The following is a 16,687-nucleotide window of genomic DNA, read 5'->3' as shown; positions in this document are numbered from 1 at the left end:
TTCACAATAACAGCACTCACAGTTGACCGCGGCAGCTCAAGTAGGGCAGAAATTTGACGAACTGACTTGTTGGAAAGGTGGTATCCTATGACGGTGCCACATTGAAAGTCACTGAGCTCTTCTGTACGGGCCATTCTACTGCCAATGTTTGCCTATAGAGATTGCATGGATGTGTGCTTGATTCTATACACCTGTCAGCTACGGGTGTGGCTGAAATAGCCAAATCACTCATTTGAAGAGGTGTTCACATACTTTTGACCACGTAGTGTAATTTGGCGACACAGGCTTACAAACATTATTTATAATGGATAGCAAAAACACAATCACAAGAATGGTTTCAGATCAAACTCTTATGTTAGGGCGAAAGGGAGCAAGAACCTTTAAATTAATGATCCAGGCAGCCTCTCATTTTAACAATAAATTATCAAGGTCACCCCCTTTCCTAGGGAGGGTGACATGTTCGATGCCGATATAGCAAACGGTCTAAAGTATAGCTTGTGAGACTTCCCTACGACATTGTTATCCAATTAGTCTCATGTGCCGGTAATAACCTCCTCTCTTCTTATGTCAGTCTGCAGATGCAGAGGCTGCAAGTCTTGGGGTCAAGCTGGAGAGGACTGGAGGAGAGGAGGACCAACGACACATCAGAGACATCCAGACTGGAGCTCCCCATGTAGCCACAGAGGTCCCCACCACCTCCGCCCCAGCGCCGCCCAGTACCCGACGTAGCATCACGGAGTTCAGTGGAACGCCGAACGCATTCCTCAAGTCAGAGATCAACACAGAGACTGTAAAACACAGGCTCTTACACCCAGGATCTGACCACAGATCAGACCCAGAGAGACTGGAGCGACTGGTCTGTCCTCCTGCTCCTGTCTCGGAATACTTACCGGTATTTCACCAGAGCCAGAGGACAGTTCATTCCTGTTGTGACACGTTAGATACTGGTGTTGATGATCTGCCTTGCTCTTACACACCAGAGATGGACCCTGGCAACATGCCCTTGGGTTTAGAGACACAGACTGATCTGTCTAAAGGGGACTGGAACCAGTACAGTAGTAGTGTATACTCTGAAGGGTTCCTAGATAAGAAAGGGGAGGTTATAGTCATAGACGAAGTGACTGTGAAAATGGAGGGCGACGTTCCTCTGACACTGAATGCAGACAAGACTCACTTAGGACTTGGACACTCACAAGGTAGAGATGTCTTAGATTACAGGGAAAGTTTAGAGACTAATCCAAATGTTGCGACCCACTCCCCTTTACACATTCTCAGGGATCGCGATACAGTGTCCACGTCGATGGGGCCTTCCGATTCACACGGCCGCATCCTTTTCTATCAAGTATTGAACTCAAAGGACCAAAGGGCCCAGGCTCAGGAAGGGGGAGCAACATCAGGCAATAGTAAAGAGAAACGGTTCATCTGCATGTCCTGTAACAAAGGCTTCAGCTGCCTCCAGAATGTAAAGACTCACCAGAGGGTCCACACAGGGGTGAAACCCTTCAGCTGTACCCAGTGTCAGATGCGCTTCTCCCACTCGTACAGCCTGAAGAGGCACCAGAGGGTCCACACAGGGGATAACTCTACAGCTGCCAGTAGAGTGAGAAGCGGTTCTCCCACCAGAACCCGCTGAAGATGCACCTGAAGGTCCACACGAGAGAAAGGTTGTTGGCCTGTACGCACTGTGGGAAGAGATTCTCAGAGAAGAGCTACCTCAGGATACACCAGCTTAAAAACCATTCACTCTACAACATAGAAAGTAACCATTCCACAAGATAGCTTCTGACGTTTAGATCAAACCCTGCTTCAAAGTCAAAGATGAATTTTCATTATTGTTATTAGAAAAGATCCACAGATGCATTTGGAATAACGAGAGTAACATTTCAGTGTTGAATATTCCTGGGTAGAATACTGCATCCAGCAATTGTGTGATTTATGAAGGTGTGTGTATATATATATATATATATATATATATATATATATATAAGCCTAAAAACCCAGTTACTTAGTGTGTGTAGGCTATATGATGTTCACAAATTCCTATTTCATTACTTCCATTCAACTACACTTTTAATGAGAAAATGAAGGCAGTTTATCAAGTTCATGCAGAGTTTTTGTTGAGACGTACAATGCCGTCAGAAAGTGTTCTCACCCCTTCACTTTTTCCACATTTGTTGTGTTAGACTGAATTTAAAATTGAATAAATTGAGATTGTGTCACTGGCCTACACACAATACTCCATAATGTCAAAGTGGAATTAAGTTTAGACATTTTTACAAATTAATTAAAAATGAAAAGCTGAAATAAGTATTCAACCCCTTTCTTATGGCCTAAATACATTCAGCAGTAAAACTTTGCTCAACAAGTCATGTACGTTGCATGCTCACTCTGTGCACAATAATAGTGTTTAACATGGTTTTTGAATGACTACCTCTTCTCTGTACCCAGTACAATTATCTGTAAGGTCGCTCAGTTGAGCAGTGAACTTCAAACACAGATTCAACCACAAAACCTGGGAGGTTTTCCAATGTCTCGCAAAGAAGGGCGCCTATTGGTAGATAGGTCAACAACAAAAAAACATTGAATATTGCTTTGAGCATGGTGAAGTTATTAATTACAGTTTGGATGGTGTATCAATACACCCAGGTACTGCAAAGATACATGCGTCCTTCCTAACTCAGTTGCCGGAGAGGAAGGAAACCGCTCAGGGATTTCAGCATGAGGCCAATGGTGACTTTAATACAGCTATAGTTTAATGGCTGTGATTGGAGAATTGAGGATGGATCAACAACATTGTAGTTACTCCACAAAACTAACCTAAATGACAGAGTAAAAATAAGAAATGTACAGAATACAACATATTCCAAAACATGCATCCTGTTTGCAATTAGGGACTAAATTAAAACAGCAAAGAAATGTGGCATTTTTAAAAACTTTATGTCCTCAATACAAAGCGTTATGTTTGGGGCAAATCCAACAACACATCACTGAGTACCTACCACTCTTCATATTTTCAATGTTCTTATCCCTTGCTTGCTAGCTATCCAACTATGGCTAACTTAGTCACATTAAACAATGCAGGCAGAATAACAACAAAGTAGCTGCATTTACATAAGCTGTCTTTTAGTGACATTTATTTGGATACATCCATAACAATGAGCTAAATGAGGCGCGATTTCACCTGGCATAGAAAATGTGCTCTCATGAGGACACTTGTTCAGAGGAGCTAGCTAACAACACAGCTAACACAATCACTTCAAACTGAAGCTGGAAAGACTGAAAATGCAGATTTAAACAGCTTCCAGGATTAGTCCCATCCATTGTTTAATGATCACCAACCAACTTGACAGAGCTTGGATACAGTTTAAAAGAATAATATGGAAGTATTGTACAGTCCAGGTGTGTAAAGCTCTGAGAGACTTACTCAGAAAGACTCAGCTGTAATTGCTGCCAAAGGTTATTTTAACATGTATTGACTCAGGGATGTGAATACTTATGTAAATCACATATTTCTGTATTTAATTTTCAATAAATGTGCTAAAATCTCTAAAAACATGTTTTCAGTTTGTCATTATGTCATTCAGTGTTGTCACGATACCAGAATTTTGACTTCGACATCGATACCAGGTTTAGTATCACGACACTTGATACCAAAACGATACCACAAAAAAAAGGCGTATTTGCCAAAGTCACAGAATGGCACTTGATCCGGTCAGATCAACTCAGATACTGCTCTGTTCAATCGTTGGGCATCTTTTGAGTTCAATATCATTATATTTCAACAATTATATTCAAATGTACTTTTTTTACCAATCTAACTAGAAAACAACATAATGATAATCCTTTATTTGAATGGAAAATCTGTATTGATACACTGGGTAAATCAAGATGTAGCCTAGATCTATTCACTATACAGGTGAATGCATATTATTCAATAGGAGTGTGTGCATGCATTGAGTAATTGAGCTTGTTTTCCTTTCCATTTAGGACTTTATTGGCAAGAGCTAAGAGAATATTATTTTCTTGTACTGATTAACAACATTTGCATAGAAGAAACAATCTCTTCTTTTATAATAGCGTGCACTGTCTACGAAATTAATGTCATTCGTAGGCAGAATGTGGCTAGAATCTGAGTTTGTTGCTATGGAATCGAATGGAAACCAGATGGGAGACAAAGGAAGGAAGACAAGTTCATTTATTTTTTGGGGCGAGGGAGACAAAGTGAATTAATAACGTTTTTGGTGACAATCGTCTTTGAAATCAGCATATTTTGCATTATGGTTTGCATATTATCACAAACAAAGAACTAGGGTAGTAAATTCAGCTGTAAACTAGCAAGGAAAGTTAGCTTAATTAAAGCTGGAAGCTACCTTGTCTTACCATGGTTACTGCATGGCTTTTTTGGTCTGACTGAAGTCACCCTACAAAAGATGCAGTAGTCTCTACAAGCCAGAATGTTGAGTAAAATGATATTTACTTACTTTCGCAGTTGTACATGTTGTTGGTCCTTTTGGCGGTTGAAGGTTGTTTACCTGACTTTTTGCGGTGCTGGTAGGTTCGGCCATCAGTATTTTTAATCTCTCCATTGCACCTGATGAACAATATGTTAACCTGATTCACCAACTACTTCTCAGATAGAGTTCAGTGTGTCAAATCAGAGGGCCTGTTGTCCGGACCTCTGGCAGTCTATGGGGATACCACAGGGTTCAATTCTCGGGCCGACTCTTTTCTCTGTATATATCAACGATGTCGCTTTTGCTGCGGGTGATTGCAGGAACGCACTATTTGCATTTGAGACTAACTGACCGAGTTCGCTATCCATCCCAGCTGGCAGCAGAGGAAGAATTCACTGCACAGAAGAGCTCTCATAGACTTTAGTTTCCTGGACTGAGAACTGAGAGGGAGAAAGAGTCTTGGACAACACACCTTTTTCGTCTCTATCCCGGCTTCATCCTATCCTAACGGAATCCTACTGGGCAGGCAACATACAAGTAAATTACCCCATTGCATTATTAATTTCCTCTGAAAGTGGTGCTTTGTATGTTTAAAGTGGTGGAAGTCATTGGGTGTTGTAAGACAGTAGGTCTAATTTACAAACCCATGGTCAATACTATCCCGGGACTGTCCACGTCAGCTGCTAATCGGTAGCCTAGTTCATGTCGATTCCTGGTTGGGGAGCTCTAGAGTTTCACAGTTGCGAAAGCCTATGTTGACATTTTCTCCATCAATGAGTAAGATCATGCCATTCTCAGAAGTCCTGTGAATGTCCTGTTGTATTTGTCTGGGTTGAGTACGGAAACCTATTTCATATAGACCTGTGGGGCTTCTCACCTCAATAACTGTTGTACCCCATTGTACCCTGTCTTACATTGTGTCTTTAACTACCTAATTTTCCAATTCATTTAGTCTAGCAAATAAAACCTTGACTTATTTGTGACATTGAGTTAATTTGTAAGCGATTTGGTTCTTGAGGTTTCAGAGCTCGACAACTGTTGAGAATGAGAATATAGTAAATTGACAAATGATTAGTTAATTTGGATAACCAAATTCATCAAATAAACCTGATCAATTAATTAAATCAGTAAATTATCTTGAATATTAATTAGCCAAAAGTCACAACACCACCTAAACTGGTCATTTCAGGTGTCCCCGACATGCCTCCAGCGGAGGGATCCCCAGCTACTGTCGCAAGGAGTTCTCAGGTGTTGTCCCGCAAGGTGGTCACGGCATGAGTGGAGACTCCAGGGCAGACGTAGATCTTTACACATCGTGAGAAAAAGCGCAGTGTCGACTATTTTTCGCAATGAGTGACCCCATTCCCCCAATTGGGAATGGACCCTCTGGCACACCAGTGGCCTCGGACCCTCCTTTAAATGTTTCCGCCAGTGGTTCTGATTCAGCCCACATTGGAGAAGGTGTGCCGGGAGGGACCTGTTGTACCAGGCACGCATGGCTGGAGATTTGGTTCCTATAGGCCTTTCCCCTGAGAGGGCCAATCTGATGGCTAGAGGTTTACCGCTGAATGTTATTAATCCATTCAGTCTGCTACCTTCCACAAGAGGTCTATATGGTATAAGTGGCAAATGTTTGATCTCTGGTACCAAGATAAAGGACTTGTTCCTTTTCAGTGCTCTGTGAGGGACATCCTTATGTTCCTAATGGAGATTTTTGAGCAGAGGTAGGCATTCTCCACAATAAATACAGTGCCTTGCGAAAGTATTCGGCCCCCTTGAACTTTGCGACCTTTTGCCACATTTCAGGCTTCAAACATAAAGATATAAAACTGTATTTTTTTATGAAGAATCAACAACAAGCGGGACACAATCATGAAGTGGAACGACATTTATTGGATATTTCAAACTTTTTTAACAAATCAAAAACTGAACAATTGGGCGTGCAAAATTATTCAGCCCCCTTAAGTTAATACTTTGTGGCGCCACCTTTTGCTGCGATTACAGCTGTAAGTCGCTTGGGGGTATGTCTCTATCAGTTTTGCACATCGAGAGACTGACATTTTTTTCCCATTCCTCCTTGCAAAACAGCTCGAGCTCAGTGAGGTTGGATGGAGAGCATTTGTGAACAGCAGTTTTCAGTTCTTTCCACAGATTCTCGATTGGATTCAGGTCTGGACTTTGACTTGGCCATTCTAACACCTGGATATGTTTATTTTTGAACCATTCCATTGTAGATTTTGCTTTATGTTTTGGATCATTGTCTTGTTGGAAGACAAATCTCCGTCCCAGTCTCAGGTCTTTTGCAGACTCCATCATGTTTTCTTCCAGAATGGTCCTGTATTTGGCTCCATCCATCTTCCCATCAATTTGAACCATCTTCCCTGTCCCTGCTGAAGAAAAGCAGGCCCAAACCATGATGCTGCCACCACCATGTTTGACAGTGGGGATGGTGGGGTCAGGGTGATGAGCTGTGTTGCTGTTACGCCAAACATAACGTTTTGCATTGTTGCCAAAAAGTACAATTTTGGTTTCATCTGACCAGAGCACCTTCTTCCACATGTTTGGTGTGTCTCCCAGGTGGCTTGTGGCAAACTTTAAACGACACTTTTTATGGATATCTTTAAGAAATGGCTTTCTTCTTGCCACTTCCATAAAGGCCAGATTTGTGCAATATACGACTGATTGTTGTCCTATGGACAGAGTCTCCCACCTCAGCTGTAGATCTCTGCAGTTCATCCAGAGTGATCATGGGCCTCTTGGCTGCATCTCTGATCAGTCTTCTCCTTGTATGAGCTGAAAGTTTAGAGGGACGGCCAGGTCTTGGTAGATTTGCAGTGGTCTGATACTCCTTCCATTTCAATATTATCGCCTGCACAGTGCTCCTTGGAATGTTTAAAGCTTGGGAAATCTTTTTGTATCCAAATCCGGCTTTAAACTTCTTCACAACAGTATCTCGGACCTGCCTGGTGTGTTCCTTGTTCTTCATGATGCTCTCTGCGCTTTTAACGGACCTCTGAGACTATCACAGTGCAGGTGAATTTATACGGAGACTTGATTACACACAGGTGGATTGTATTTATCATCATTAGTCATTTAGGTCAACATTGGATCATTCAGAGATTCTCACTGAACTTCTGGAGAGTTTGCTGCACTGAAAGTAAAGGGGCTGAATAATTTTGCACGCCCAATTGTTCAGTTTTTGATTTGTTAAAAAAGTTTGAAATATCCAATAAATGTCGTTCCACTTCATGATTGTGTCCCACTTGTTGTTGATTCTTCACAAAAAAATACAGTTTTATATCTTTATGTTTGAAGCCTGAAATGTGGCAAAAGGTCGCAAAGTTCAAGGGGGCCGAATACTTTCGCAAGCACTGTATGTACATGGCTGCTATTTCAGTGTGTCGTGGGAATTGACAGAGCCTCACCGGGGGCCCACCCCGATTGTGAGGTTCCTGAAAAGGTGTACATCGTCTCAGACCGGTTTCTAAACCCATTTGCCCACATGGGACTTGGCGCTGGTTTTGGAGGCACTGTGTGCTGCCCCCCTTTGAGCCTTTGGAGTTGATGGTTCTGAAGATCCTCTCCTAAAACACCTCCCTGCTCATGGCTTCGGCTGAATGTGTTGGGGACTTCCACGTGTTATCTGTACACCCTCCCTGTACTCAGTTCGCCTTGGGGAACTCTTAAGGTGATATTGCGTCCAAATGTGACCTTTGCCCCAAAAGTCATGGCTATGTCCTAGTTTTTTTTATAGCTCTTTCCCTTTTCACATCCTCCTTTTGCTTCTGAATAGCAACAGCGGTTACGTGCCCTGTGTCCCCTTAGAGCTTTATGCACATACATTGAACGTCCAGGGATATCCGGTTATATGACCAGCTCCCCCCCGGGCATATAGCAGCAAGGGGCTATGTTTACCTAGCGGTGTATGCGATCACTTGGGCATTGTTTAAAGGGTTGACTATAGGAGATATTTGTGCTGTGGTGAGTTGGGCATCTCCAAACACTTGTGATATTTTATTACTTGGATGTCACAGCTCCCAGTGTAGCCCACAGTGTGCTTACGGCTGTGACAGGGGAAGTAACGCAATGGCAAATCAAATGGGCCATATCGTAAACATTCATGAATCTTTTGTTTTAATTGTTGGTCTTAATTTAAGGTTAGGCATAATTTATCAGTGTGATTAATGTTAGATTTTAAGAAGATGAATTGTAGAAGTGTGCAACTGCAGCCCGCAATTCGGGTCAGTTCTACATGTGCCATTTTTGATTGGCATGGACCTGAAAAGACAGTGAATAATTCTAATCAAATTTTTATAAAACGACAGGAACTTGTTTTAAATAGGTTGTCTAAATAGTTACAGGCACCATAATTGCTCCCCTTGGGCATATATTATTAAGATAACAAAGACTATGGAGGATTTTACACACATGCAAACTTTTCACAGGAGCTGGAAAAAAATCCCGTATAAAGAGAATACACACACACATAAATATATATGAGCAGTATAAAGGTGAGTTGACATTTCCCCCCTCTCTTTATACGGGATCTTTTTCCAGCTCCTGTGAAAAGTTTGCATGTGAGATACATATATATATATCCTACCATTGCCATTGATATGGCCAGTAGTGACTTGCCACATTAAAGGTCAATAAATAAACATGCTAATATAGCCTTCAAGCGGATTCAGAACCCCGGACAGCGATCAAAATTCCTGTGATTTGACAGTTTGGTCCAACAGGGGAAAGTGGAGGATGTTTTTTTTTAAACAAAATAATAAACAAAAAACAAGCAGTCATTTTAAATAGCTTGATGTTCCTAAACAGGCTTCCTGCAACCACTGACACCTTTCATGCAATGGGCATGGCACATGTGTCCAAACTTTTCACAGAAGCAGGACAAAAATAATGTCCAAAATATTTAAAAGCCTTAGACTAGACGTAACATAGTAAACATAAATCCGGGACACTCAAATTATACTGAACAAAAATGTAAACGCAACAATCAACAATTTCAATGAGTTACAGTTCATATCAAGAAATCAGTCAATTTAAATCAATTCATGAGGACCTGATCCATGGATTCACATGACTGGGCAGGGGCGCAGCCATGGGTGGGCATAGGACAGCATAGGCCCACCCACTTGGGAGACTGGCCCACCCACTGTGGCGCACGGCCACGCCAATCAGAAGTTTGCAAGTGCGTAAAATCCTCCATAATCTTAATAATATAGGGCTTTATTAAAGACAGAAATACTCCTCAGTTTCATCAGGTGTCTTATCTCAAACGACACACAGGTGAATATGCCGGATGTGGAGGTCCTGGGCTGGCATGGTTGCATGTGGTCTGCGGTTGTTTGGCCAGTTGGACGTACTGCCAAATGCTCTAAAACGACATTGGAGGAGGCTTATCATACAGCAATCAACATTAAATTATCTGGCAACAGCTCTGGTGGACATTCCTGCAGTCAGCATGCCAATTACACATTCCCTCAAAACTTGAGACATCTGTGGCATTGTGTTGTGTGACAAAACTGCACATTTTAGAGTAGCCTTTTATTGTCCCCAGAACAAGGTGCACCTGTGAAATGATCATGCTGTTTAATCAGTTTCTTGATATGCTACACCTGTTAGGTGGCTGGATTGTCTTGGCAAAGGAGAAATGCTCATTAACAGGGATGTAAACAAATTTGTACACAACGTTTTAGAGAAAAAGCTTTGTCCAATTTGTAAGTCGCTCTGGATAACAGCGTCTGCTAAATGACTTAAATGTAATGTAATGTAAATGCATATAGAACATTTCAGGGATCTTTTCTTTCAGCTATTGAAACCAACACTTTACATGTTGCGTTCATATTTTTTGTTCAATATAGTATATTCATTTGGTATGTTACATAAGACAGAAGGTTACTTATGGCTAAAAACTAAAGATGGGTTGGAGTATAAAACAAACATTAGCAACCCAAAGGTTGGGTGTTTGAATCTCATCACGGACAACTACATACTACTTTTGAGCTACTTTGCAACTACTTAGCTAACCCTTCACCCTTCCCTAGGCCGTCATTGAAAATAAGAATTTCTTCTTAACTGACTTGCCTAGTAAAATAAAGGTAAAATTAAAATAAATAAATAACAAAACTCCTGACCCCTAGCCTAGCGAACATTAGCGACAACAAATTGGAGTTCGTAACATATCATACGTTTTGCAAATTCATTACATGTAAAAATGGCAATTCGTGCCGAGTTTGGGAAACCTTATGTTAGCCCATACCCAGGTAATGTTGTTGACTCATCCTATAGTCGTTAGAGATGGGGGTTTGAAATAATTTCACTATTCGAATAGTATGAATTTTGGACGGATACTGCTGAATGAGGAAGAGACGATGGCTCTCCATTGCAGCTGCGGAGGGGCCGGTGAGATGGTAGCGAGCAGATGGAGGGAGAGAGAGATGATCAAAATCCAGAAAAGACCTGTTAAATTCTACAACCACCTAAAAGGAAGCGATTCCCAAACCTTATAAACAAAGCCATCACCAACAGAGAGATGAACCTGGAGAAGAGTCCCTTAAAGCAAGCTGATCCTGGGGCTCTGTTCACAAACAGACCCCACAGAGCCCCAGGACGGGAACACAATTAAACCCAACCAAATCATGAGAAAACTAAAATATATTTACTTGACACAGAGGATTTTTATTTTTTAAACAGAGCTATTTGGCCCTAAACAGAGAGTACACAGTGCCAGAATACCTGACCACTGTGACTGACCCAAACGTAAGGAAAGCTTTGACTATGTGTAACGGATGTGAAACTGCAAGCTCGTCAGCGGTGGGGTGCGCTAGCGTTTCAATCGATGACGTCACTTGCTCTGAGACCTTGAAGTCGTTGTTCCCCTTGCTCTGCAAGGGCCGTGGCTTTTGTGGAGCGATGGGTAACGATGCTTCGAGGGTGACTGTTGTTGATGTGTGCAGTGGTTCGCGCCCGGGTATGGTCTAAAGTTATAATGTTACATATGTACAGACTCAGTGAGCATAGCCTTGCTATTGAGAAGGGTTACTGTAGGCAGGCCTGGCTCTCAAGAGGAGACAGACTATGTGCACACTGCTCACAAAATGAGGTGGAAACTGAGTAGCACTTCCTAACCTCCTACCAAACGTATGACCATATTAGAGACACATTTCCCTCAGAATACACAGATCCACAAAGAATTCAAAAACAAACCCAATTTTGATAAACTCCCATATCTACTGGGTGAAATACCACAGTGTGCCATCACAGGAGCAAGATTTGTGACCTGTTGCCACAAGAAAAGGGCAACCAGTGAAGAACAAACACCACCCATATTTGCCTGTCTTCACTGGAGTATCCTAGACAGCTTGGCAAGGTAGGTTAATTGAGGTGCTATCTTCAACCCCATTCTGTAAACAACAGACTACCTATTGGTTGCTGGTTGTAGCCAACTCCTAATCGTTTTAAAAACGTTTAATTACGTAATTGTATTCCATTGTACATTGCAGTAGTGAACTGTCACGTACTTGAGACACATTGAGCCTATTTGCCAGTTTGATTGGCCAACATAAACAAGCTACACGTGAAGTCTACCCGTTGGCTACTGGTCTTTACGGGGCGCACGTCATAACTACATTGAAAAGTTTGTTTTATTAAATTAATAATTTAAAATGATTGTCAGAGGGTGGGTATAATTTGTGCAACGTTACAACAGTTCCAAAAACTTCGTAAACAAGGTTGCCAACAAACAACGCATACAAAGTTGCTATTTAATTTTTCACTCACCATGTTTATTACGAAAAATGTATGTCCTCACTCTGGTAGCCTATGGACAAACATTAAGAATAAGCTACGTGGTGATTTGATGCCTATTCGGCAGCTAGTTGCGACGTGAATTGGCAAATCTACTCTGTATTATGTGTTGTTTGTTGGCAACCTTGTACATACGAAGTTTTTGGAACACATTCCGGTCAACGTTCTACAAATTATACCCACCCATTGTCAGACGGATGTTTTAATTAATGTATTTATACTCACAACTATTCGCATACTGTGGATATTCGAATAACCGTATTTGTGGCCAAAACATACATTTGAGAAACCACTTAAAACCCCACTTTAAACTTTTCTCAATCAAAGGTTTAAAAAAGCTTGCTATTTCCTTATAGAGGATGAGCTACTCGCGTAAATGTTAACGACCGGTATATGTTCACACCATTCTAACGCAAAAAAAAATGATTTTTAACATAATTACAATTTTAAGCAGTACCGTATTTCAAAGCAGGGTACGCATATTTTTGTATTTATTTAACCACACCCTTTGTGGCGTATGACGCCACCCAATAAGATCCTTTCTCTTCAGTGTAAACGGAAGCGACCTGTGACCAAGAACCATTTCCACGTTAGCGGTTTTATTTAGACGTTTATTAACACCCTGGAACTCAGAATATGACTAATGTAACTGCACAGCATCACATACGTACCCCATGTACTGTTTAATTCGCGTTCGACTTGGTTGATATATGTTATCTCGATAACGCTAGCTAGTAGCTGCTAACAATGGCTAACTGTATGGTGTTTCACACTCAAATAGCCTCCATCATGGAGATTCTAGCGAATTCAGCTGTGGCAGAGATTTGTAAACTCGTAGACGACGACTATGCAGTGTTTCGTTTGGAAATAACTCAAAGCCAGAAAGAAAACAGGGCATTGCGGAGGAAACTACAGCTAGTGGAACTGAAGGTGGCACGGGAGCGCGTCCTCGCAAGTCGTCCCAATAGTGTCAAGATTCTCGAACGATACAAAGGAATGACAAGAGGTACATTTTGATTTTGCAGAAGTCGGGGGATGTTGCCATGTTACCCTCACCACGTGTTCAGATGCGTTACCCAGAATTGGGTCTTGGTCAGTTTCTGGTCACTTCCCCTGATTACTTGGCTATCTTGCACATTTTTATTTATTTTATCAGGCAGGTCAATTAAGAACACTTTTATTATTGCACAAAGACACAATATAATATTCTAACAATATTATTGATTTACTGAATGTCCTATTGTCATACCCAAAAGAATGTGAGCATGGAACATAGTAAGTCAATCAATAATTAGTGTATCAAGAAGTTATGAGGTGTTTCCTTACATCTTTGCCAATTGTAGACTGTGTACAATATAGCTTTGAGCATTGACCGTACCTAACTTAACCACTCCTTTTTCCTCAATCACTCTCTCAGGTGAAGGACATCTCACTGGAAGCCACAGGAGCTTTGTGAAACCAGCGTGGAGAGATGACCAACCCGTAGCTCCACATGAGGGGAGTGGAACCTCAACTCAGCAGGTTATCGTGATAGAGGTTAGTGTCATAGTGTGACATAAAAAATGACAGATAATCAAACATGGCCCGTTTATTTCAGAAATGCTCCCCTCAGCCATGGGTGCCTGACTTTTTCTGAAAGTGACAGTGCAAAAGCTTTGGCGTCTGGGGGATCTCTCCAAGAAATTCTTAGCATTTAAAAAAAATAATTCCTGCCATTCTACTTTGTTTCTTAACAGGGGGAATACATATGAACAGAACATAACTATTTTTCTTAGGTTTTATATTGAAAATGTGTTTTAATTACTTTAGTACTCATCTTCTCCCTTCCCTGAAAATCCCACCCCTAATAATTAATTGACAGATCTGAAACCTAAACAAGCCTGTGACTTCCAAATATTCTGCTCCTCCCCTGACAATCCCACCCACCGTGATTGATTGACAGGCCAAACTGTCAAGGATAAAGAATAACAATGAAATCAAAAATGGGAGGAATGATATTGTTTTATTCAGTAAGGATTTAAATGTTGTACTTGCCAGGTTAATAAAAAACATTGTCAAATTGCACATTAAATTTGCATTATTTGTGACAAAAAAAGATCGCCTTTTCATTCATAAATGCTACTTCATACGAAAAGAAATGTACTCATATACAGACTGCATACTAGTAGCCTCCTACTCTAACAACGATACAACAGCACAGCAAAATAGATAAACAATTGTCTTTTGCAGATTCCTTTTTATGTTAAACACCAGTGGTGGAACTAGTGCTTTCTAACTGCACTGAACCAAAACAGTGGCACGTGGAAACGAAGCAAAAACTTTAGTGGTCAAAACCATTCATCTTGAGGCGACGGGAGGAGGGGGTGCAAAATGCCATCTGTGAGCTATTATATCCTATATATAACATGGACATGAACTACATAGCCAAAGGTATGTGGTCACCTGCTTGTCGAACATCTCATTCCAAAATCATGGATATTAATATGGAGTTGGTCCCCCCCCCCCCCCCCCGTTGCTGCCTCCACTCTTCTGGGAAGGCTTTCCACTTGATGTTGGAACATTGCTACAGGGACTTGCTTCCATTCAGCCATGAGCATTAGTGAGGTTGGACACTGATGTTGGGCGATTAGGCCTTGCTTGCAGTCGGCGTTGTAATTCATCCTAAATGTGTTAGATGGGGATGAGGTCAGGGCTCTCTGCAGGCCAGTCCTACAAACCATTTCTGTATGGACCTCGCTTTGTGAATGGGGACATTGTCATGCTGAAACAGGAAAGGGCCTTCCACAAAGCTGGAAGCACAGAATCATCTAGAATGTCATTGTATGCTGTAGTGTTAAGATATCCCTTCACCGGAACTAAGGGGCCTAGCTCGAACCATGAAAAACAGCCCCACACTATTATTCCTCCTCCACCAAACTTTACAGTTGTCACTATGCATTGGGGCATGTAGTGTTCTCCTGGCATCCGCCAAACACAGATATATCCATCAGACTACCAGATGGTGAAGCATGATTCATCACTCCAGAGAACTAGTTTCCACTGCTCCAGAGTCCAATGGCGGCGAGCTTTACACCACTCCAGCCGACGCTTGGCATTGTGCATGGTGATCTTAGGCTTGTGTTCGGCTGCTCGGCCATGGAAACCCATTTCATTAAGCTCCGACAAACAGTTCTTATGCTGACATGGTGATCTTAGGCTTGTGTTCGGCTGCTCGGCCATGGAAACCCATTTCATTAAGCTCCGACAAACAGTTTGGAACTCGGTAGTGAGTGTTGCAACCGAGGACAGACAATTTTTTTGCTCTTCGGCACTCGGTGGTCCTGTTCTGTAAGCTTGTGTGGCCTACCACTTTGCAGCTGAGCTGTTGTTGCTCCTAGACATTTCCATTTCACAATAACAGGACTTACAGTTGACCGGGGCAGCAGGGCAGAAATTTGACAAACTGACTTGTTGGAAAGGTGGCATCCTATGACGGTGCCACGTTGAAAGTCACTGAGCTCTTCAGTAGGGCCATTTTACAGCCAATGTTTGTCTATGGAGATTGCATGGCGATGTGCTCGATTTTAAACACCGGTAAGCTACGGGTGTGGCTGAACTGTCCGAATCCATTAATTTGAAGGGGTGTCCACATACTTTTGTATATTTAGTATATCTATTTTAATACAGACTAGCTAGAAACGTTACTAATCATTGAAAACAACAAATTCATTTTCTGGTATAAAAGTGGGTGCGCAAAAACACCAGTTTGCACCCCTATTTTGAAAGTGGGGGTGCAGCTGCTCCATTGCTCAGGCACCTATACCTACAGCTATTAATTTGATTACAAGTACATCGTTATTTATCTGCCATAGGGGAGCTTGTGAGTCAAAATCAAATCCACATCAAATTTATTTGTCACATACACATGGTTAGCAGATGTTAATGCGAGTGTAGCGAAATGCTTGTGCTTCTAGTTCCGACAATGCAGTAATAACCAACGAGTAATCTAACTAACAATTCCAAAACGACTATCTTATACACACAAGTGTAAAGGGATAAAGAATATGTACATAAAGATATATGAATGGGTGATGGTACAGAGCGGCATTGGCAAGATGCAGTAGATGGTATCGAGTACAGTATATACGTATACATATGAGATGAATAATGTAAGGTATGTAAACATTATATTAAGTAGCATTGTTTAAAGTGGCGAGTGATATATTTTACATCAATTCCCATTATTAAAGTGGCTGGAGTTGAGTCAGTGTGTTGGCAGCAGCCAATTAATGTTAGTGGTGGCTGTTTTTAACAGTCTGATGGCCTTGAGATAGAAGCTGTTTTTCAGTCTCTCGGTCCCAGCTTTGATGCACCTGTACTGACCTCGCCTTCTGGATGATAGCGGGGTGAACAGGCAGTGGCTCGGGTGGTTGTTGTCC

General features: G+C 41.7%; 1 protein-coding gene across 5 annotated transcripts in view; it reads left to right on the top strand.

The window, feature by feature from the left end:
* Positions 1–16,687, top strand: part of LOC135507608 (gastrula zinc finger protein xFG20-1-like) — a 42,244-nt gene that overhangs the window by 14,032 nt on the left and 11,525 nt on the right. For 3 of the 5 annotated variants that reach the window (XM_064927161.1, XM_064927159.1, XM_064927160.1), the window contains exons 1-2: positions 12,824–13,275; positions 13,687–13,805. The exons of 1 other annotated variant lie outside the window; for it this stretch is intronic. In XM_064927161.1, coding sequence (XP_064783233.1) covers positions 13,017–13,275; positions 13,687–13,805 — 378 coding nt within the window. In that variant the 5' untranslated portion in view covers positions 12,824–13,016. Of the gene's footprint in view, positions 1–571; positions 3,543–12,823; positions 13,276–13,686; positions 13,806–16,687 lie in introns of those variants that run through there. One more of the 5 variants, XM_064927158.1, reaches the window with a different exon arrangement.

Source organism: Oncorhynchus masou, chromosome 21 (assembly GCF_036934945.1).
Source record: "Oncorhynchus masou masou isolate Uvic2021 chromosome 21, UVic_Omas_1.1, whole genome shotgun sequence".
Lineage (NCBI taxonomy): Eukaryota > Metazoa > Chordata > Actinopteri > Salmoniformes > Salmonidae > Oncorhynchus > Oncorhynchus masou.
This window is presented reverse-complemented; position numbering and strand designations above follow the sequence as displayed.